The sequence below is a fragment of the Corvus hawaiiensis genome, chromosome 23 (genome assembly GCF_020740725.1).
Source record: "Corvus hawaiiensis isolate bCorHaw1 chromosome 23, bCorHaw1.pri.cur, whole genome shotgun sequence".
Taxonomy (NCBI): domain Eukaryota; kingdom Metazoa; phylum Chordata; class Aves; order Passeriformes; family Corvidae; genus Corvus; species Corvus hawaiiensis.
The window spans coordinates 2,397,675-2,421,546 of NC_063235.1; the positions used below are offsets into that span (position 1 = coordinate 2,397,675).

At 45.7% G+C, this 23,872-nt stretch overlaps 1 protein-coding gene and 1 non-coding gene across 2 annotated transcripts in view; both read left to right on the plus strand.

The window, feature by feature from the left end:
• Positions 1 to 20,397, plus strand: part of PPP1R8 (protein phosphatase 1 regulatory subunit 8) — a 28,217-nt gene extending 7,820 nt beyond the window's left edge. Inside the window, exons 4-9 of the mRNA XM_048327043.1 lie at positions 6,119 to 6,179; positions 12,818 to 12,971; positions 13,553 to 13,773; positions 15,507 to 15,651; positions 16,766 to 16,830; positions 17,925 to 20,397. Of these exons, the coding sequence (XP_048183000.1) occupies positions 6,119 to 6,179; positions 12,818 to 12,971; positions 13,553 to 13,773; positions 15,507 to 15,651; positions 16,766 to 16,830; positions 17,925 to 18,278 (1,000 nt within the window). The 3' untranslated portion in view covers positions 18,279 to 20,397. The remainder of the gene's footprint in view (positions 1 to 6,118; positions 6,180 to 12,817; positions 12,972 to 13,552; positions 13,774 to 15,506; positions 15,652 to 16,765; positions 16,831 to 17,924) is intronic.
• On the plus strand, positions 9,347 to 9,511 carry LOC125337560. Its single transcript, XR_007208093.1, has one exon. It is a non-coding gene; the product is annotated as a small Cajal body-specific RNA 1 (non-coding RNA).
• Positions 20,398 to 23,872: the final 3,475 nt, after the last annotated feature.

Genomic DNA, 23,872 nt, shown 5'->3' on the forward strand with positions numbered 1-23,872 from the left:
AGAATCCCAGAATGGTTTGGGTTGGAAGGGACCCTAAAGTTCATCTTACTCCACCCCCTGCCATGGGCTGGGACACCGTCCACTATCCCAGCTTGCTCCAAGCCTCGTCTAACCTGGCCTTGGATGCTTCCAGGGATCCAGGGGCAGCCACAGCTGCTCTGGGCAACCTGTGCCAGGGGCCCCACCACCCTCACAGGGAACAGTTTTCTCCTTATACCTAGTCTAACCCTGCCCTCCTTCAGCCTAAGGCCATTCAAAACCCGTGTGAATGCCTTTTCTCAAGTATTATTTTTAAGTATTATCTTAATCAGAGATACAGGAAGCTGTACTAGAGATACTTAGCCCAGCCTGCTCTTCAGTCTGGAAAGGAACAGCTGAGAGAGGTGTTGGGTGTCTTGAATAGTGAGCTGAGGTTCTGCAGGAAATGCATTTCCTGTCCTTTTGAGGAGAAGGACAAGAGTTTGCAAAATGAAATTAATAGCAAGCAGATCTGTGGCCAAATAGTGGAGAAGGTGCTTCAGCTATCGCTAGATGATCTATGAAATTATTTGCGTAAAATTCTGTGAATGCATCGTTTACGTGGGTTCTAAAAGCAGTTCAGTTACGTGGCTGTTTAAGTGGTTGGCAAGCATGGCTCAGGAAGTCTTTGAGTTGGTAACTGATGGAAACTGGGAGAGTTTCCCTGTGTGAGGCACCTGATACTGGTTACTGAAGGCAGTTTTTATTTTGCAGAAGGTTCCTTGCTCTGAGTTTGTCACTTTCATCTGCTTGATACAATTCCACAAGAATGTGAAAGATAAGTAAAGTTCTTGACACCCCACAGCAGCAGCACTGCCCTCCTGATTGAATAGTGCTTTCCTTTTCTAGGAGAAATGGTGTTGAGAAACATGAATACAGGATTATGGGCCACTGTGTAAATAGTTTGCCGCTTGTATGCAGGTTTTGAAGAGTATAATTTTAATCAAAGTTCATCTTGCAATAAGAAAACAAAAACAAAATGCACACACAAAAAAAAAAAAAAACAACAAAAACAAACACCAATAAACCACGAAAAAACAACACCAAAACCTCAACACCCCATTAAAAATATTTAGAGTATGAAAACAGCCCATTTTGTAACTCCCCATCCATTGTACAGATGGGGAACAACAGTTCTGGAGTAGATGCCAGTCTCAATTCCCTAGTCATTTCTCCTCATGCATGAATATGCCCACTTTCTCTTGCAAAAAGTCAACTTACTTGGCTAATAAACATCAGTTTTACCCAAATACCATGTCAACTCCTTTCCCAGGGCATTTAGCTCTTCTTAAGTAGAACAGAAGCTCATTCAGTGCTTGGTTGTATTCTGTCAAACAAGACGTTCTTCCAGCACGGTCATTGTCATCTTGGGATTTTTACCAGGACTGAAAGGAACAGATTATGTCTTTTCCAAAGAAAGGTCCATCTTTAATCCAATAAAAAATGTTTCTCTGGCTTTTGAAGAACCATCATCCCCACGTATCATCAGTTTCCCAAAGGATAAGAAGTGCTGAGTGTTGATGTGCAGACAAGATAGATCCCTGTTCTGGGCTGGCTGTTAATCATTTCCTGCCTCTGCTGGTTCTGCTCAGCAATGCAACCCCTACACTGTCCTGAGGAGGGAGCATGGAGAGGCAGGTGCTGATCTCTTTTCCCGGGTATCCAGTGATAGCATGTGTGTGAGGTCACATCTGCAGTGCTGTGTCCAGCTCTGGGCTCCTCAGTACGGGAGAGACAAGGACTCCTGGAGCAGGGTCAGCAGAGGCTGCAGAGATGAGGAAGGGCCTGGAGCATCTCCCTGCCAAGGAAAGGCTGAGAGAGCTGGGGTTGTTCAGCCTTGAGAGGAGACACAGCTGAGAGGGGTCCTCAGCCCTGTGTGTCCCTGTCTGCAGGGAGGGCTCCAAGCAGGGCTCAGGCTCTGCTCCATGGGGCCCAGCAATGGCACAAGAGGAACAGGCAGGAACTGATCCCAAGAAGTTCCACCTGGACATGAGGGAGAACCAAGCCCTGGTGCAGTGACCGAGCCCTGGAACAGGCTGCCCAGAGAGGGTGTGGAGTCTCCCTCACTGGAGATATTCCAGAGCCATCTGGACACAATCCTGTGGTTGTGCAGGGAGGTGGGACCAGATGATCCACTGTGATCCCTTCCAACCTGAATCAGTCTGTGATTCTGTGACAGCTGCATCAGGGGAGGTCCAGACTGGACATTAGGAGACATCTCTTTACTTGAGAGGGTGGTCAGACACTGAACACATTTCTGAGAGAGCTGGTGGGTGCCCCAGGCCTGTCAGGGTTTAGGAGCATTTGGACAGTGCCTTTAATAACATGCTTTTGGTCAGCCCTGGACAGGCCATTGGATTGGCTGATCGTTGTAGGTCCATTCCACATGAAATATTCCACCATTTTCTAGGTCAGAACTTGACTTTGCTGTATGTTGTTTCCAGATCACTCCTGAAATACACTTCAAAATTAGCAGCATCAGTTGATATCTGCGTTTCTGTTGGACAGTGGTTTAAGCAATAGGTTGCTGAACTGTTAAGTGTAGAAAACTGGTATTTGAGTTCTGTTAGAGTGCCTGGCTGAAGGTGCCTAGGGTTTGCAGTTTGTCACTCCTTTTATCAGTTCTTTACTTTCTGACACTTCTTTGAGTTCCTTGAACTCACTGTTAGAGAAGAAAAGCTCTAGTGTGGTATATCCTCTCATCTTTTCTCTGATCCAAAGAATTCCTTTAATGATACTGGTAACGCTCATGTTCTTCTTGCCAGTCAGCTCTGTTAATTCTCTGGAAGATTTCACATCTCCCCGGAAGCTTTGGCAATTCAGGAGACAGTCAGAACATCCTGTGTCTCAGTCAAACTCACTCAACTAGTGACCATCACAATCAGTGCATTCGCAGGTGTTATTTTCAGGTCACTTGCAGGATGCTGCCCTGGGGAGGCACTGGGGACTGTGATGCACCATCTGGAAGGTACGGAAGAGCTGCTTGTTTCTCATTTTCAAACACAAGCACTTGTGCTGGAGCCAAGTTGTGATTGGAGAGCATTGCCCTTGGGGCAGTGCTAAGGGCTATTTCTTGTATGTTCTGTAGAGAGGACAATCTGCTGACCTCAAGTTAATTCTTCATCCCTCAGAACAGTGTAGGAAAATTAGTTCAGTGGAGATTTTAGTACATTAGTTAGTGGAAAAGGACTTTTTTCTTTTAACACTGGACATAAGAGGGGAGAAAACTGCTCTGCTGTAACAGCATAGGGCCAGCTTTCTAACAAACTTTCTTCTAGGAGATTTTTGCTAAAGATTTCCTTTCATGTTTTACTCCTTGATCCATGAGGTGAGAGGTCTGATGGGGCAGAGCATGTGAAGGGTGACTGGTACTTCCAAATCCAGGCATTACTTCTGATATTTGGTGACTCTGGAGCTAATTAGTTTTGAATATAAAACTGGAAAATCTTTCTACTTTTTTCACTAAAAGGCTTTTCAGGTTTCTAACTTGGGCAGCCTGAACTGTCATACTGACTTTAAATATTCCAAAGGAGTTTTCTGTCAGAAATTACTTCTGTGAATTTGTTTTCATGGTATCATAATCAGTATTTACAGCCTTCCTGTGCTCAGTGTTTTGCAAGGATAGGTAGATGGGGGAAATACTGCCTACAAAGGACTCTCAGTTCAAAAGAAGACAGAGTATCGGTAGATTTTTCAAGCACTTTAATTCGTAACTGAAGGCACTACCTTGTAATACTTCTGGGCTTGGTTTATCTGTTCAAAATAAAGTTGAGGGTAAAGGCAGAGTAAAAATAAGAGCAAGGGTGAAACTAAAAGTAGAGGGAGCAATGAAAAAGCAGAGCTGGTATATGGCAAAATATGACCATCAGACAGGATTCAACTGTACTAGAGATCATGGGGGCTCTCCTGTGACCTAACAGGTACAGGGAAGAAGTTGCTAAAATGTGTTAGGACAGGCTGACCATTGAGTATCCAGGAAGAGATCATTGAAAGGAAAAGCAGAGGCCAGACTGAGTAAGAAGCGGACTTGGAAAATGAATTTGTTGAAAGGTTTACCTATTTGGAAAGAAAAAAAAAAATTGGGGAAGTAGTTGTTTGATCAGAGTAAGGCTGGTGTGTGAAAATTACCAAAAGTTGTGTTGCAGAGTAACCAGAACTTGGCAATTTCAGAGGAAGGGGGGAAAACAAGTTTTCCAGTGCTCAGAGGCAGAAAGAGGGAATACTGAGAAGTGGACAGGAATCCATGAAAGAAACCTGTTGTTCAGTGAACGCTGAGCACTGAGATCTGTGCAGGGAGCACAGCAGGAGAGCAGTGCTTAGGTGTAGCCTGGCTGTAAGTTGCTCAAGCAGTACCTAAGAGGAGGCGCTTCCCTGGCTGTGCTGGAGGGACTTCAACTCATCACACAGACTTGATCTCACCTTTGAGCCCATTTCTGCTTGGTGGTCTGTCCCCCACATCACCGTAATCCCATTTTAGTGGTCAAGTCACCCCTTCAGCGGATTGTGCTGGAGCTTAGCATCCTCTGCTTTTGCTGCTGCTATTTGTTCATCCAAAACAATAAGAGTCAATATTAAGCATAGACTTGTTAGGGTGGTATATCCACAGTCTTTGAGAAGGGCCCGACAAGAAAACTTGTGAAAGTCCCAAGTGGTCAATTCAGAACGGGACAGAGAGATCTGGGCAGGCTGGTGTAATGGATTGAAAACAAGAAAGGAAAATGCTTGGGAAAGAAATGAAGCAGAAATAACAGGAGACTGTATTCTTCTATGAAATTATTGAGGGGAGCTGACCTTGCAACACAGAAGAAACCAACAAATGTAAGGCATACCCCAGAAATGTGAACGCCTATATTTAACCCCTTCAAACAACTTCAGCTACCAGTGACCTTTCTTTCTTCTCCAGCCACCCTGAGAACATCAGTGCCCATTGTCACTGTTCTCTGGGCTTGCTTCGTGCACTGAGCAGAATGGAAACATGATCTCTGCGGAGTTCCTCAGCTGGGCAGCAGTGCAGCCGAGAACTAGGTCACTGCTGCTTGCCTGGAAAGCTGGTCCAGCCTTAGAGACAAGCAGCAGAGATGTTATCTGTGAGGAAGTACTAGAGATGCAGATTCTGAGATACCTAAGCACAAAAAGATCCTTTGCTGCCAAGAGCCCAAGGATCCTGTGTGGTGCAGGGCAAGGTATTGGTACCACAGCAGAGTCCTGGGTTTGAGCACTGTAAATGCCCAGTATGTTTCTGCTAGACCCCATGGGTTCACCCGTGTGCTGGCCTTGCCTTGCTGTGATCTGCTGAGTCCCTCGGACCTCTGAGCTCCCTTTGCACAGGTGGGAATAACACTGCTGGCAGGTGAATCTGCTCCACAGGAGGTGAGCAGGAGCAGTAGGGCTAGGGGAGCTGGTCTGCTGTTTGTGTGGAATGTGATGGGGGAGGACCATGCTGCCGAAGGGCAGGGGTCCCTGTAGGACTGTAGTCTCTTCTGTGTCACCTGTGTTGGCAGGGAAGTGTGATCATAGGTGAGTGTGGAGGAGCACTGGCTATTGGCCAGCACTTTTATAATATTACAGGTGTGTGCAGAGGCCCTTTGAGGTTTTTGCCATTACCAGCCTAGAGGGGAAAGGTGGTAGAAGTTTCTGTTCCTCTCAGCAGCCAAGGGTAGGAGATGTGCTATTTTGAGGGTGACATGAGAAAACAGAGTCCTTGAGCAAACAGTCCCAGCCTATCCCCATCTCTAGTTGTTGGTCTCATGCTGCCTCATATCATGTGCTCTCAGGAGTTGCTCTGTTTCTTGTGTAATCAGATGGTTTTCACCTGGAGAGGTAATGTTTGACATGCTTCATGTCCTGTTACCTTCAATCTTTAAAACCATTGCATTAAAAAATTAATTGTTGATTAAAATCAACCATTAAAAAATCTTGGTTTATGTGTTGCCAGAAGAAATCTGCAGGGAGGAAAAGAAAATTAGGGATTTTCATATTTTCCCCAAAATACATCTGCTAACATTTGTGTAGGTTTGGTCTGTAGCTCAAGCAGCAATAATACTAATAAAATTTTTATTAAATATTTTGATACTATATTTTTCCTTTCTTTATTTTCCAGGGCAGGGAAACCACCACCTGGCTTACACCTGGATGTAGTCAAAGGAGACAAACTCATTGAGGTATGGAAGTAGGGTTTGATGGATTTGGTGTATCATGTACATAGGCATCAGCAGTAGAACATTCCCCATCATTTTCCACACTTACTCATAAGTATTTCCTTTCTCTCATGTATTCATTGTCTTCAAATCAGTTTGTTTTGCTCTGAAACAATTAATGAAGTGACTTTTCCCTTGCCTGTCCTTTAAGGCAGCCTCATGCTATGCAGGGCTTCCATCAGTTACACCTCTTCCCTTTGTACGGCCTGTTTTAGAAACCCGTCTGGTCAGTTTATTTTTTATTTTGCATTACAGTCAGCTTAAACAGGCATCCTGTATCTTGCAAGAGTGCTGCTCTGTCCTACAGTATGAAATACAGTTTGATTTTTCCTCCCACATTCAGGATCTGCAAACAGTGTTGTGATCAGCACAGATACAGCGAGTTATTTTTATTACAGCACCACCTCATTCTCTATTTCGTATTTTTTCTTACATTACACTGAAAGTAATAAATAAAGTCTCCTTTACCATGGTTGACAGAGAGAACCCAAAACAGTGAATATATTTCATCTGTGGAGAGACTCCTAACGTGAAGCTGACTGAAAAAGAAATGTTTCTGGGCAGCAAGGCTTTGTAATGAAACAGAATTTAGAAGAAGCATAGAGATTTTAGTTATAGGCTAGCTGTGTTGAAATTTGTTAGAATAAGAGTGAGTTCGGGCCCAGCTAGAGTTAATTAAAATAGTTAGTTAAGAAGAGCTGGACCTGAAACGAGTTTTAAGATGTGAGTAACTGATTACTGAATAATTGATCATCTGTCACTTCTATGTTTGTTTAGCTGTGCTTAGAATGAGGAACAGAAACATTTGATAAGTTGGTCTAAGGAACAAGGACAATTACGAATTTCCTCCCTCTGTGAGAACCAATCCAAAAGTCATGCAAGAGGAAATTGGAAGGTCACCAAAGTGATTAGTATTGTCAAAACTCAGAGGGGCAAAAAGGTCAAAATGAGGAAGACAAGTTTTACTTTATCCATTTGGAACCGCTCCCCAAATAAAAGACCACCGACTCCATTCAGAGCACACACTATGGATGCTTAATGACATTTAAGCTAATTTCCATACAAAGCGGAGAATGGGAGGTGTTAATGTTATAAATATGCATTTGTATTTTGGATATTCATAATTTCTGTAGATAAATAAGCTCTGTGTTTGCTGTATCTTTGCACTGTGTATCAGGGAGCTATCCCACGCAGCTGTCCGGCGCTGGAATGAACATACACTTTCTAACTCTAAGCTGTTGGAGAGTCTTTGTCCATCTCATTTGGGTATCGATACTAGATCCCTACCCATCATTTGATAAATCAGTAAAGCTGAGCCAACTTTTCGGAACAAAAATTTGGAAAATGAAAAAATCAGTGTTATATCAAGATCTAGACAGCTTAAGATCTTGGCTGGTATTTAGTGTATGCTACCACATGGAACAGTATTAAGTGTTCCTTTTGGCGTCTAGCAGGAGAGATTTACTGTTTGGAATTTGGTTAAGTTACCAGTGTATTTGCAGTGGATAGGAAAGCAGATAGAGATGTCACAAATAGGTGCCTCACAAATAAACTTGTGTTTTTTCAGGCCAGAAATGAGGTTTTTCTTTATAAACACGGCTTTTCTTTACAGTCCATTGCTTTTTTGACAGAGTGCTCTTACTCTGGATTTAAAGGCAGAAAACTGACAAAGCCAGTCTTGACCCAAGAGATCTGTGGTCAGCCTTGACTGGAAAGGAGTTAGATAATGCACACAGGTACACAGGTAGTGTACACGTTCACTGCATCTTCAGAGCAGCTCTTTGGCTCATACCAGGCATGGCTGAGTTGGTTCATACCAGCACTCAGGACACTCTCAGCAGCACTTCCCATCACTTCTCAAACTCCTTGCACTGTGTTTGTCTTCAATAAGGGCCGTGTTCTGCCTCCCCTGCCACTGTTACACATTCAGAATCATGTTCTGAGCTCAGAGAGCTGCAGTAGGATTGTTCCTGAGTTCAGTCGTCTCAATGCCATCCTGGCAGCAGCACCTGGGGTAGGACCTGCTCTTGGCACTGAGTTTTCCAGTATCTCTTTCAGGCCATGAATGAGATTTAAGGAGCAAAGCTACACAGCAGTGACTTTGGGGTTTTTGGTATGTGGTAGGTGACCAAGCATAATGCAGCCTTCCCATGTGAGGGATTGATTCTGTGGAGTTTTTCATGTCATGTTTCTTTTGGATTTTTGAGTGTGGACAGAGCTTTAGAATAAAGAGTTCACACGAATGACTGAATGGCTCCTCAGGTGCCAGGTGAATGTCCATCATGGGAGTCCTGGTCAGGACTGGAAAAAAAAGAAAAATGCCACATGGAAGCTGACGATGCACCACAGGTTTTAGCAATGGATGAGAAAATGTGTTTATAAATTGAGAGCCAGGACCATTGTCCTGGTGCTGTCAGGCTCTGAGGCTGTGCTGCCCACAGCTGACAGGCCCAAGCTGGCTCTGTGAGCCTGGTGTCTGTCTGTTTTGGAAAGGTGGGTGGTACAAGCATCCCAATTCCCTTTTCCTACCATCAGCTCTTGATAACCTGAAGAGCTGCTCTTCGCTGCCACACAGAGCACTGAGCGCTGTTAGCAGCCACTGCCACTCTGCTGTCTGGGTACTCGGAGGTTCAGTGGAGGATGGGATCACACAGAGGTTGGGGAGTGCCTGTGGAGCTGTGTTTTACCTGCTGCTGTTGGCTGTCAGCGTTGCTGAGCTCGGTGAGGCACAGCTCGCCTGCCCTCAGCGTGCCAGGCTGGCTCAGCGCAGGACCTGTGTGTGCCACAGAGGCCTGGTTGGCTGCCACTCTTGGGGCTGTGAGGCACCGTGGGAAGAGCTGGCTCTGTGGGCAGCTCTGGCAGGCTGTTCCATGGAGCACACACGCCTGCCTGCATAGCTGCATTGTGGCCTTGCACTGTGTACATGTGATGGCTTTAATCCTCTAGTCTGTGGTGGTTACCTGAAACAAGTTCCTGTGTGTATGCGTGGCAAGTGTGCAGCAATGAACAGAACTTGGATGTGATCCTTGTGTTTCCCTGTTTAATACAGGTGGCAGAGAGTTTTTCATTTCTGTCTTTTCTGTTAGCCAGCAGAAACCAAGGAAGACCATTGTTAAATCCTGTGGGTTACTGAGCACTTGATACTAACCAAGCCATCAGTGTCCCAGCCTCGTGCAGAGGCCTGAGGGTCACCCTGTGATCGCTGGGTCTGCAAAGTGCAACAGCAAAACAAGCCATGCAGTGTTTAAGCTCAGTGTGTGAAGGAAGACACTGGGTTATAGCTCAGAGGCACAGAACATTTTGGAAACATTATCTTGAATTAAAGGCAATAAAATTATTTTCTCTGTTGATGATTTGTTGCAATATTTCCATGAATTTGTGTCTTTGCGAAATCTCTTGGAAGTGCTGACCAGTCAGGGCAGTATTGTTTATGTGTAACAGGTGCAAATCAAAACTTAAAGGATGCTTTTGGTTTCAGTTGTGGGCAATTATGAGAAATAGTTTGATCAATTTTTATGGTAATTGAAATTGTGAGATAACTGCTTGCAGAGCTGAGCACTGTGGAGAAATGAATCAGCTTCCACGTGTTATCAGAGCTGTGTTTATATAGGACTTACTTTCAAATTTGCAATTAAAGGAAAAGTTAATACTCATCTTTTTTACAGTGTGGAATCATAGAATTCACTAGTGCAAAGGTGTTGAGCGTGAGAAGAGTCAGAGTGCTAAACTGAATGAGTAAGGAACTCCAGATTATGGGATATAAATCCAATGCTGGGAAATTAAATCCCCAGAAAACCTAACCAGGGCTCCTTAAAAGATGTGATGTAACAAACAGTTACAGTGTTCATGGATCAACAGCTGGATGAAACAACTCTAATCTTAAGGGAAAATACCAGTAAGACACATGGATTGATGGTTAAGAAATGCAAGGAAAAGCCTCACAAAGGCACACTGATGTCTAGAGCATACAGGGAGGAAGTGGAGGGGTCTGTTTACAGGTGGAATAAAAAATGAAATAAAATTAAAACAGAAAGGATTGAGGAGACTACATACTAGTTTAAGATCTTCATCTGTGGCTTATACTTTCTGGTTAACTCTGAGGGGTCTTGTGAAAACCAGCATTTGTGAAGAGACAGAAAGTGATAAAGTGGGCAGGTGAGAGCAGAACCCAATGAACTCAATATAGTGATTTCTCATGGTTTAAATCTGAATGTACTGAGGCTTTGAGATGCATTGCTCTGCACCAGACCAACCGATTCAGGGGAGACACCTGCATGTTTTACATCTCCCAGCTGGAAGAAAATCACTTGCATTTTGCATTTGCACTTTATTTGTCAATAGAACGTGTACTTGCACGTGAATTGTCAATTGAAGTGTCATTGCTGCCTTATTAAATGAGGTGTGGACTCACAAAGATTTTTTTTTTGTGGTTGAAGTCTAAGTATTGGCACTCTTTGGGATTTTCTGCCAGCCTGTGTGTCACTGAGGGGATTGATGGAGTTACCATTCTATCTAGCTGATTGTTTTCACAGAATTGCTTGAAATTTAATAATCTTGTAGTGCTGGTTGAAACTAGCCAGAGGTTTAGAAGTTATTTGGTTTAGTAGTAGGTGTCAGAGCTGATAAATATACATATCTTGATCACCTAAATACTCTTTTTTTAAGACAGGAGGCCAAAATATGTTATTCAGTAGATTACACAAAGCAGTCACTGTCACGAATTGGTGCTTAAATTGTATACCTTGAGTTGGTGGGGAATAAGACATTTAACAGAGTATTACCTGAGGGACCAATCAATTGTAAAATTGTCATGATGTATACAAGTGTTGAGTCAGGTTGTTCAATTAATTCTTCTAAACATGCAGAAATAAATGCTTATTACTGAATACCAGATGGTGAGAACTTGCAGCATGGGGCCTGACAGATATTGAGCAGAACGCCGGAAAGTCCAACCTGGAAAATACAGAGCACATGTATGGAGGAAAAAATCAGAAAAAAAACCAGTGAGAAAGTGACATGTGATTGTAGCAGTGCTAAAACCTTGGAGTTCATAGTTGGTAGGCAAGTAAATAGATGTGATTTGCAAGGTGATCTGTAGGAGAAGCTGAGGTCCATATGGGATTTTTGACCTTGCAGATAAGGCAGGGGAGTATAAATACTGCATCTTGTTCCAGTCTGTCTCCTTATTTTCTGTATGACTTGGTGGTGCCCCAGAATGAGTGACTTTGTGGGTGCTCGTGTCATCTGATGGCTCAGAAAACACCCAGACCAGCCCCCTGGACCTGGCCACACAGTGGCTGGATGTAACTGAGCAGATGGTTTGTAACTAGCAAAGTGAGGAGCAAACTCCTGCCTGGCTGTAATGCTGCTGCCAGAGAGAGAGAGATCCTTGGCATCACCCACCATAGTGCCTGGAATCCAGTTCTTCCATGGAGCAGCTGGGACATGCATCTGGCCAAAGAGACTAATCCAGCCCACTCAAATGGGGAAAGATTAATGCAGGGAAAAAAAGGCTTCTCAGGCCAAAAACTTTGCTCAGACACGTGCCAGTGGGATTGAGGAGAGGATTGAATAGCTGGGAATGCAAGGAGACGGGGAGAAATCCAGGTGCTCAAGTAGTCAGATTGTTCGTTCATCTGAGACCATCTCATGGAAGCAATGCTCTCCTGAACCAAGACATGGGTTTTTTTCAATGGAAGATGTATCCTCAGCATTCCCTGGATGATGCTATTGAAACATGTGGGCTTTGGTAAATGTTTCAAAAAGCAGGAGAAGCCTGTTAACAGATGTGGAATGTACTGCCAATGTAATGCCCTTTGCCTTGTGCAGCTGGAGCAGGAGAGTACAGATTAGATGAAGTTCTTGGGATCCAGTGAGAAAGTTCTGCACATGCCCTACTCAGTACTGCGGCATCCAGGTGCAAGGAGTTTCTTCAACAACATGGTCTGGTGACATAAATACTGTAGGACTTTGTCAACGTGTCCCTCACTTTATAGAGATGTTTTATGTAACCGATACTAAGGTTTGTAAGATCTTTTTTAACTAAGAGATTAGAACTAGGATGTATAAAGAAGAAATACCTGAAATTAATGGTTTACTTGAATAGTAACCCATACTCAGTATAGTTTTGCATCTTTATACCAGAGGCCTGAAATGTCCTGTAGGTCCTTTTCTGTACAGAAGTGTATTTTTGATGTCCTGTATCAGACCAGAGATCACCGAGCAGGGGTTCCTACCTTAGACAAAGCCTGAGGTCATTCATCGAGGAATGTGTTAAAATCTCTGGGAGCAGATGTCAAGAGAAAAATCTCTTGTGTGAGGTAATCTAATGCTTTGAACAGTGACTGTCCTTCCCAGACTGTCCAGTGTTGGCTGGTAAAGAAGGGAAAACTGGGACTCTCCCCTGTTCAGCTGTTCTGATTTTATAAAGAGCAGATTTGAGTTTACATATTTAACAGTGCCAGACTAAACTGAAATATTGATGAACTGTTGATGCTTTGTTTTGAATTTGCTCTATTTATTCATGTTCTTGAATTTTTTTCAGGAAGATCCAAAAGATTCTAGCAGTCTAATATGCTTCTCTGTTTGATATTCTACCTCAGAAACTCATCATTGATGAGAAGAAATACTATCTCTTTGGGAGAAATCCTGATCTGTGCGATTTTACCATTGACCACCAGTCTTGCTCTCGGGTCCATGCTGCCTTGGTCTATCACAAACATCTCAAGAGGGTTTTCCTCATTGATCTGAACAGCAGTAAGTAGTGTGGCATTTAACCAGACAGAAGGGCTATACTTCAGTGTTTAAACATTCTGAATCTGAAGCACTTTTTCCTTTTCCGTTGTTGTCTGCACTGTGGGCAAATGGATATAATCGGAATTTGCATCATAAGGAAAGACAAGGGTTCGGGCAAAGGAGTGTTTGCTCCAGTCAGCCTACAGCTGCCTCACTGGGTGTTTCAAAAATTTCTAACTTGTAAGAGGCCTAAGGAGAGGAGGAAAGTGACTTGACCTTCCCGTCACAATTTTAGTGAAGCCTTCTCTTCTGAGGGTGATTTCTCAAGGTCTGAAACCTGTCAGGTGGTTTTTTGCACTGTACATTGGGACCTGCAGGAATACAGAAAACAAAAGGTGTTTGTAATTTATTTCCAGTGACTTTTTGAGGATTTCTGGTGTGTGTTATCTCAGTGTGTGAGATGGTGGGTCTACACAGCTGATGCTTTCAGCAGTCACTCAGTGCCTTGTATCTTGGAACAATTGTTACAGTTTCTGAGATTCTCGAACTGGAATACCATGATCCCAAGCTCAACAGACTATTTTGCATTTTGATGTCCTCAGCACATGGCACATTCTTGGGTCATATCCGTTTGGAAGCTCACAAACCCCAACAGATCCCCATTGACTCCACGGTTTCATTTGGAGCCTCCACCCGTGCGTACACTCTGCGAGAGAAGCCGCAGACGCTGCCGTCAGCAGTGAAAGGGGACGAGAAGATGGGGGGTGAGGATGAGGAGCTCAAGGGTTTGCTGGGGCTGCCAGAGGAGGAGACAGAACTGGACGTGAGTATGATGGCACACTGCCTTGATGGCATTTCCAGCTAGGACAGCATTCTGCACTCATTTGCTTAGAGTCATGGAATCATTTAGGTTGGAAAAGACCTTTAAGATCATCAAGTCCATAAATCTAACACTACCAAACTGTTATGACCCACCCCTGAAGACGAGGTTAACTCAGGTTCTTGTTAATAGATCTCTTGGGGCAGATTGGAGTGAAACAATGCTGAATGACCAAAGTTTATAAATAAATATATATAGGGTTTATTTTAGAACCATTAGGTTGCAATGGAAAGGAGGTAGGTAGCCATTTTGGTTATAATTATCTATAATAATATAGAAAAATAAAATTATAAAAGTAACACTTAAGAAAATATATAACGAAAAGAAAGGATGTGAGTAGAAAGATCTCATCACCCGTGGGTCCAGCAACAAGACTTGATGTCCATTGGTTGAAGTCTTGATCCATGAGGGTGAGGAAAGCCCTCAAAACAGTTTAGTGGCTTCCTCTGGGAAGGGGAAGTTTTACACTGTTTGTTGCAAGACTGTGGATCTCATGCAGTCCTCTGGTGAAAGGTCCAGAAATGAGTTCTGGGGCACCTCGGGAGTCTTTGATGGTTTATGACCCTTCCAACACATGACCCTGCCTCTCACGTCAGCGCAGTTGAGCCAGTTATGCCCCATCAGAGGGAAGAAAACCTTCAGCTCTAGGTGGGAATGGGAATGTCCCGGTACCTTCCCCAGTGGGGGAGGGATCAGAGAGTTGGGGAGTGTAGTTTTACAACTGAGCCATTGTGGAAGGCAGGACATTGTCCTGATAAAAAGCACTATCCCACCTCACAGGATCTGCTTCTCATGGGCCTTTTCCCTTAATCTGGTTCAAAACCCAGCTTGTTGCTAAACACATATTGATTTGACATAGTCATCCTCTGGTGTTCATGCCCTCTGTGCCTGGGCTGTTCCTTTGTGCATCAAAGGAACAGCACCCACTGTGTTTGCAAATGGCCAGTTGTTTAAGCCATTGACATTTCAGTCTGTCACGCAGGCCCACAAGACCCTAAACCAAGTCCTTAAGCGCCATGTCTAAATGTCTTTTAAGTATCTCCAGGAACGGTGACTAAACAACTTCCCTGGGTAATACTTCCTTAGGTTCAGGTTCTTAATTTCTTGGCTTTGAAGATAGTCTGAGGTGCCTTCTGCTGTCAGATACACCCAAACCATCTTATCTGCAATGATAAACCTGTGATCATGCTGCTTTCCAGAATCATGGACCTAATAATCTTACTACTATGCCAGTGATCCTCTTGCCAAGGTTTGCCAGGGACGTGCTTTCCAGCTAACATTGCCCCAGGTTGGAGTGGTTTCCCACACTGTTTCCATGGCCAGATACCTGTGAATGCTGCCCTGTTCCCTAAGTTAGCTAATGAAGAGGGAGAGACAGTGTTTGTGGCATTCACAGATTGTGGATATGGGAAGGGACCTCTCAGAATCATCAACCAGCTCAAGAAGGGCCACCTGGAGTAGGCTGCCCAGGATAGTGCTCCATTCTAAATATCTCTGCAGAGACCCTGCAGCCTCTCAGGGAAGCTCATTGCAGCCCTGAACCTCTGCTTGTTCCTCAGGGTCTGAAGTTGAAACTAAACAATGTCCTGTGGTCTCCTGATGTGCACAGTCATGTGATTAAGTCAGATTTCATACACTAGTTGCTGAAACTCTTTCGTTTCTAACTTTGCCATCAGAATCTGACAGAGTTTAATACAGCCCATAACAAAAGGATCTCCACACTGACTATTGAGGAAGGGAACTTGGACATCCAGAGGCCAAAGCGAAAACGGAAGAACTCCAGAGTGACGTTCAGTGATGATGATGAAATCATCAATCCAGGTAAGGAGTTTGCTTTAATCCTCAGCTGATGCCTTTCAGGACCTCCTTCCAGTATGCTTGTAGGGATTCCGCATGGTTGCATATGGATAAGGAGAAAAGAAATTTGGCAGTCAGTATTTGGGATCTGCTATTTCACAGAAGCTGCCACCATGTCTCACTGAAGTCTGTGACCTCTTTCTGTCTCTTCTGGTCTACCTGTAAAGTAACTGCATGCTCTGAGCAGGATGGGGATATCAGACTCCGCTTCATTGTTCAGTACTCCATCAGATACTGGAGAAATGTCATGGGTCCAAAAGGAGGAAGGTGGTTTACACTTTTGCCTTCTTTAGAATCTCAGTGGGAACAGAACTTGTTTGCTTTTCATCTGTCCTTTAATGCTTTCTTTACCTGTTGCCTCTGGGATGTCTTGAGCTCAGAGAGTTTTTGCTACTTTTCTGCACATCTGAACCAAGTCATCCCTAATCCTCATTCAAACTGATGCATTTGAGGATGTATCCAATTCCAAATTACTCTTTTTTTCTCCCTTAGCTCTTCTGTATTAATGGCATTCTTATCAATCATACCTTATACGGATAATATTCCTGTTAATAAGAGCAGCTAATTAATGGGCAGGCTCAGAACATCCTAATGCAAACACCAGTCATTCTCATCGCAAAAAAAAATAATTTTTCCGGACTTTCAAACACACTGACTGCTTCTGACTCCTGCTTCAAGGCCCCCCAAGGACTTTAGGGACTGGCTGCTGTGCCTTTAGCACATGCAATGCCTTGTCAGCAGCAGCTTTCAGCCCAGACTCCAGCCTGTCTGATCCCAAACTGCCCATCTATCTGCTCCCATTCTCCATTTGAGGAAAAGCCTTCCATTCCTGGGAAAGCCAGGATGCCTGATGAGCCACCAGGAGACCAAGCCTCTGAGTGTTCCCCTGAGCCCTTCTCTTTATTTGGTCACACTTGTGCTTACTGGGAGCTGCTGGAGTGCTGGCTTTGGGAGAAGAAGGTCTGTTCCAGTTTTTCGTATAGATTCCTTTACCCCACAGATGTTCTGTTTTTCCATGTGCTCACTAAAGGCATCACTGGTTGTGCTCACTGAAAGCATCGCTGTTCTTGCTTTGCAGAGGACGTGGACCCATCTGTGGGGCGGTTCCGGAACATGGTACAGACAGCAGTGGTCCCTGTTAAGGTACAGGGTGGCTCCCTACTTTCTCATTAACACATTACTTTGATGAACTCACTTTATGATTTATAAATTGCACCGTAGAAACAGAATACTCCCATGTGGAAAGTGTTTCATTGTTAAGAAGAAGTCATGTGTGTGTTTCACAATTGTCTTTTTTAGCAAATTTGACCAATTCCCTTTGAACCCAGCTTTAGCTCTTTTCTTTAATAATACATGGGATCAATGGTGATTGGTTTTTTCCTCCCAAAAAGAAGCACTTTCTAGAAATTCAGTTCATTAGTTCCAGGCATCAGATAAAATTGTGGGAAATGTGGAAAATAGAAGGGAAAAATGAAAGTTTGTTTATTTAAATACTGTGTTCGACGTTTCATAAGTTTGTGTACTAGAACAAGCAGGTTTAGGCTTTGCTCCAAGATGAGTATGCTGACAGTGTTCTATTTAATTGGAATATGCAAGGAGGAAGAAAGATCTGCAGAACTTTAGAGCAGCTAAGCCACTGTGTAACAGCAGTTTCACTTGTTGCTGGTATAGACTAAATAACATCATGTGGAGAAGGATAATATTCCATAAACCCAGACTGCAGGAGAAGATTCCAATGATCAGGAGCAAAATTACCCCAGTCATCTAGAAGCTGCAGTTTCTTTCTGTGGGGGAGGGAAGGTTTGTGTTATAATGCTCTCAGGCACAGGGTGGGATTCTTGGGGTGTCTTGTGCAGGGCCAGGAGTTGGACTCGATGAGCCTTGTGGGTCCGTTCCAACTCAGGACATTCTGTGACCTACTCAGTCTTTGTTCAGGACAAGCTCAAGACTGGCAGGACTGTATAGGAAGTGAAGAGGTGCTCAGACTTCATCTAAGTTACACCTGAGTGTCAGCTTTTGACACCCTTCCTGCACTGTGCACCTCTAAAAGTTTATTGTTGTGGTTTTCAAGGGAACCCAGAAGAAACCTTGTAGGACAAAGACTGGGACATGATCTGTAAGCACTTTGTATGTGGCAGATTTAGGTGCCTTTTGGGGGAAATGGCCTTGGCACCCAGTTTAAATAGGTTGATGGTTCAGTGCATTGTGAATAACTCTTTAACTTCTTCTGTCTACAGAAGAAGCGCATGGAGAACGCGGGCTCACTGACCACAGATGACTCTGCGTCACGGCGCATGCAGAGCTTCCCCTACAGCGGAGGATTGTACGGGGGGCTGCCCCCCACCCACAATGAGGCAGGGTCACAGTCGCATGGCGTCCACGGGACCGCACTCATCGGGGGGCTGCCCATGCCCTACCCCAACCTTGCCCCCGACGTGGACTTGACTCCAGTTGTGCCCTCCACAGTGAACATGAACCCAGCTCCAAACCCCGCTGTCTTCAACCCTGAAGCTGTGAATGAACCCAAGAAGAAGAAATATGCCAAGGAGGCCTGGCCGGGCAAGAAGCCGACCCCGTCTCTGCTGATCTGAGGCTGGGTTGAGGGAGGGTGGGAGTTACCGGCTCCAGAAACTTTTCATGTGCGGTATCGTCTTTTTAAAATTTCAGTGTCCTAACCGATGTAATACCAAGATTGGAGGAGTGAAATATCCTTTAAAGATCCGTCTTCAAATGTTTTTATATGTCTGTTAAAAAAAAAAAAATACAGCTCCCATCTCCTTTTGAACCAAAACCCCTATAGCCTTTTCTTAGCCACCACTGTTCCAGAGATCTTTATGCTGCATTTGGATCCACAAGTGAAAGGGGCAATCACACAATTATCACTTACGGCATGACCCTGCAGGTCCATGTGTTTCAGTGCTGGGCTTGCTGTGGTGACACTGTTCGTGCTGGACATGCTCACAGCAAGGCAGCTCTGTCAGGAGGAGATGTTTGTGGGGCCAAGCCTTACAAAATCCCATTGGTAGGAGTTGTAAAACTTGCAGAATATAGGTCAGCTTTTTTTTTTTTTTTATTTTCAAAACTCCACCAATGTGGGGCATTCTCTCTTTTTTTTTTTTTTTTTTTTTTTTTTTTAATAATGTTTGGCTACTAATTAGCTTGTTTTAATTTCCACATAAAACACTAGAGCATCCCATGAGTCATGAGTTGAGATGGATAAGCAACAGGTGGGTTCCTTAGCTTTGTTCCAGTGCTGCAGGATGGGGTCTGTGGGATGGATACAGAGTGCACGGATGGAGGGTCAGAGCGTCCAAAAGGAACAGGCACTGTCTGCACTGTGCCATGATGACTCCCCTGGATAACTCAGGGTGAAGTTAACACAGTGGAGTTTCTTTTAGACTCGGTAGCCCCTGTAACTTAAATAGTTTCATTTTTATTTGCAAACGGAACTTGTAAGCTTAGAGTATATGAGATTCAACAAGACAAAAAGCTGAGAGGACTGGCATGTTCCCCACACAAATATTTTGGCTGCTGGGAACAGCAGGTGAGAATCGAGTGCTACTGAGCGCCAGAATAGGAATTCCCAGTGGACTTGGGTTGTTGCTCAAGCCCTTTAGTTCCTTGGTTTTAGATATGAAAATGATTCACATATTCAGACACTGTGGCTGTACTTTACATAAGGTAAGGCCAGAGCTCTATTATTCTAAACTTCAGTCTGGATTTTTGTACACTCTCTAATGCAGTTCAGCTACAAGTCACATTCCTTTGCTGTTTGCGGGATCCAGGAAACATGCACCAAAATGAGAGCATGTACGTGGCTGTTCACTGTGTGCAGGACTGCAGCTACCTGGGGAAGTAGTGGCAGGTTGCTGGGGCAGGGCTGTGTTCCAGTGAGCTGGGGTACTGGATGGTGCTGGATCAGCGCTCTGTTCCTGTGAGCTGGGGCGCTGGATGCACCAGACCTGTTTCGGACAGGTGCTCCAAAATTTGTGTGAGGTCTGCTCCGCAGTGATTGCTTCTGTCATGTCCCTGAGGTGCCAGCCAGCAGCTGCCCAGCTCACAAGAGCCGTGGCTTTGGAGACTGCTCTGTTCCCTCCCCACACCATCACATCTACTAGCTCAGACTATTCCTTGCGTAGATTCAGCACCTGCTCCATGATCCAGCTGCACTGCTCTGTGTTTAAGTTGCCATTGATGATTCAGCTGTTGGGCATTTGTTCTGCCTCCCAGTGCTCCTACAATAACTCAAAATCTTCCTCTCCTTAGTCTGGCCTGTAGGATTTTCATTTCCCAGCCAGTTGCTTTCTGAAGGCAACTCTTTAGGGTAAGACTAGTCGGGACAAACAAAAGTTGAGCAGGTTTTCTTCTTTTTGTTTTGGGGCTTTTTTGTTTTATTTTGGGGAAAGGGGGTTGGGTTTGGGGTTGGTTTTTTGGGGTTTTTTTTGCAAGTGGCTCTTCGCAAGATTTTTCTTGACAAGGGAAACTTCACTGCTCGTTTTTTAAAGCTCTTCTCCTCCCTGACTCTGAACCAGCTCTTACTATTTCAGAGTTTACAGGCCACAGCTGGCCAGGAGGGGACAGGAACATCGAGGGGCTTTGTACAGACATTTGTACACTTGTGTAATATGTAATAGCCTTTTCACACTTCTGTTGAGCTTTTTACCTGTAACCTTTACTATGTTGTAAATTAAATGCAGATTTTGCCAGGTTGGAGAGCGTAGTGTGTTCATTCCAGTCTGCACCAGTACAGCTGAGACTGCCCATGTGCTGTGGACTCATGGGAGGATCCTGCCATGGCAAAGTGCTCTTCTCCCTGCAGGCCGTGTCCTTGGGCTGCCTCAGGCTGCAACTCCTAAAGCTGTCCCAGCTGCTTTGCTTGTGACCTGCTGTGCTGCCTCATGCTGCACTTTGGCACACAAGTGACACTTACTTAACAGTGGATTTTGAACAGTGGTTGCTTTTGTTTTCTGAGTCAAGTTTTATCTGGTTCAAGCATAATCCTCTTTTTAAGTTGTACTCCAGAGCCCAGCTCTGCTGCTCTCATTGCCCAGCCTGCTCCTCCAACAGAGCGTGGCTTTGGGCAGGCTGCAGGCACCATCCCCTGTCCCTGGATCTGCAGCCTGCCCTGGGCTCGCTGGGGACAGCTGCAGTGACAAACAGCAAAATGGGTACAGGTAACCACAGGGCCTGCAGTGTAGGGTTGAGAAGAACTCCCCAGCTTTGCTGAATTCAGTAATATTTAGGCTATACATAATTTTTTTCCCAATGCAGCAGCAGCTGGGGCAGGTGCATTTGCACTGCAGTGTCGACAGAAGGCTGTAGTTCACAGTTCATGTGCCAGCTGCTCGCCTGCCACAGGCGGAAATAGCTGGAAGAAGTAAAGGTGTTCCCTCTGTGGTCTGACACTGTCAGTTTGGGTGTGTTCACTTCCTGTATTAAATGAAGGATTAAAAGGGAGGAAAGTTGCAAAATAATCTGAAGCCCTCTGCAGTGGGAATGCTGAGATGGAAACAAAGTGGAGACTAGTTTGCAGCTGAATCAATGAGCTAAAGAAAATAGTAGTAGTGTCCAGGAACATCTGTCCTTACAGAATTTCCTGGGTTATCACTGTAACCCCTCCTCCCCAGTTTGGAAGTATATAAATAAATAAAGGGTGCAGCATCCAGCAGGCAGCCCAAGAGCTTGACGTGAGGTACCTCATGGACACTGAGGTACCAACACATCAGCCCCTGTGCTGACAAGCCTGAAAGCAGCACTTGTTGGGGTGGAGCTGAGATCTCCCTGGGGTCCTTCAGGAGAGCAGGAATAGCTTCCAGTGCAGAACAGGTGAAGTGTTGTAAGAGACGGTCTGAAGATCCCTCATCTGCCTCACGATCATCGTCGAGGACAGAGACTGAACACAGGAGTCCTGGCCTGGCTGAGGTGGGATGTCTGCCAAGTGTTGCCTGCAGGTGTGCCCGCTGGGAACTGGTACGCATTCCTGAGGGAATTAGTGCAGGTCCCGATGGACTGCGCCGTTCTTGCTGCCCAGGCGGGAAGGACTGCACTGAAGCGCAAAGGAATGACCTGTCTTGTACACCCGTCCTGTACACCTGTCCTGTACACCTGTCCTGTACCTGTTTTCCCGAAACGACAGGCCCCATAACAACGGCTGTAGATTTCCCCCACCTCTTGGCCAGTTGCCCCTCGCTTCTGAAAAGGACTATAAAGGGACTTTCTGAAATAACTGAGCTTGAGATCTCCCCATGGAAAGCAGACAAATCTATTGGCAGAAGACCATGAGAACCTCGTCTCATCCGTTGGTAGCTATTCCCCCCTTTTTCTTCCTCTCTACTCCTTTTTGTTTGTCTTTATCTCTCTCTTTCTCTCCTCTATCGCATTACCGTGTTGTGGGCACTTAATAAAGGTGCACTGTTTTGATTAAAACTGAAATCCCTTGTGTCCTTTTGCACTCTGAGATCTATAAATGAACCATCACGACCCTTGCTTGTATTAGCAGATCATGACAAGTGTGCACTTCTGCAATTACACCAAGAGCTTTGAAACCTCAATGGCACCAGGAGAGACGACATGACTGCAAGACATAGCTTGGGCCAAGCCAAGGACCTGGGGCTGTGCAATGGCTGGTGCTTGGCTCAGATGTCAATTGCTGTTTTTTCAAAAGCAGGCAAATACAGTCAGATCATCTTTGATCTCAGAAGTCTCAATCTAGCAGTGGTAGGTAAAGGGGGAGCAGTGTTTCTGCTTTCACTTCTCAACACCACGTACAGGTCTTCACCCGTAGCAGCTGTGTGGTATCACTGGGCCTTACCTGCTGGCTGTGTGAGAGGGAATACTGGAGAAAGGGAGAATGTGAAATAAGAGCCTGGAGCGAGTTCAGGATCAACAACTGCAGGGTTTGGGTTGCAGTTGTTAAATGACCTTTCCCCAAATCTGTCATCTGTAAAGCAGTAAGAGGTATCTGACATTCCAGCATCACAATTAGTGCCTGAAACTAACCCTGATGCTTCTCCTGCCTCCCTCAGAGGAGAGCAGCAGCTTTCCAGAAGCACTGGTGGTGAATTTGGTTCTTTTGTTTTGTATGAATTTTCCAGAACTGATGTCCTTCTCAGAGAAGCTTTAAGAGACAAGCAGCTAAAGAGCATGAATCTCTGCTCTCCACCCCTTGTACACCCTTGCTGTCTCTCATCACAGAATCTGACAAACATCAGGGAAAGGTTTCAAGCACAGTTGCAGAATGGTAGCGGAGGGGGAAGCCATAAATACTAAACCTTAAATACTGCCGGGGCCCACACAGGGCAGGTGTAGGCAGGCTGGCCCCAGAAAGGCCCACGGGTGAGAGTAGGGAGCTGGCACATGTCCCGGGGGCTGCTACCAGCATTCCTCATGTCGGCACACACTTCTCACGGGGGGGACAGAGTCACCCTACCCGCCTCTCTCTCCTGCACCCCCGGGCCCTCGGGGCCGGCCCCAGCATCTCTACGGGGTAACTCCCGTGCCCCGCGGGCGGCCCCCTCCCCGCAGCCGCAGCCCCCGGCGGTGCCTCGGGCGGGGAAGAGCCGCTCCGGCGCCATCCCGTGAAGCAGCCCCTACCCACTCGTCCCGCGGGGCCCCGCGCCCCGCACGGCTCTTGAAGCGGTTCTGCTACGCCGGGGCAGAGCCGCCCCCAGCCCTGCAGCCCCGGACTCGCGTGTCCCCCGTAGCTCCTGCCCACGCTCGGAGGTGCTTCAGAACGAACCTGGTCTCAAAGCGGCCCGGTTGGGATCAGCCAGCTCAGTCCTCCCGCTGCAAACAGGAGGATTTCAAGACAAGCAACACCGGCAACTACCGCGTGTCTCCCACCGTTCCCTCTCAGACCTGCGTTTGCTCTAGGGAGCTCTGGCGACACAGAGCTGGAGGGGACAGGGCCGGGGGCTGCGAGCCCTGCAGCCCAGGAACAGAGTGGGGTGTTCACAGCGAAGTGAGGTGTGTTCCTATGGGCAGTGAGGTACCAACACATCAGACCCTGCGCTGACAGGCCCGCAGTGCATCCCGGCCCTTAACTGGGTGTTCGAGCACCCATAGCACCGCTCCACACACACACTGAGGTGGTCCCAGGGCAAACACCAACGCCAGCAAAAAAAGCACGACTTACCCTCCCCGTCAGACCCCTGGGAGAGCCCAGAGCCACCTTCACACAGCACAG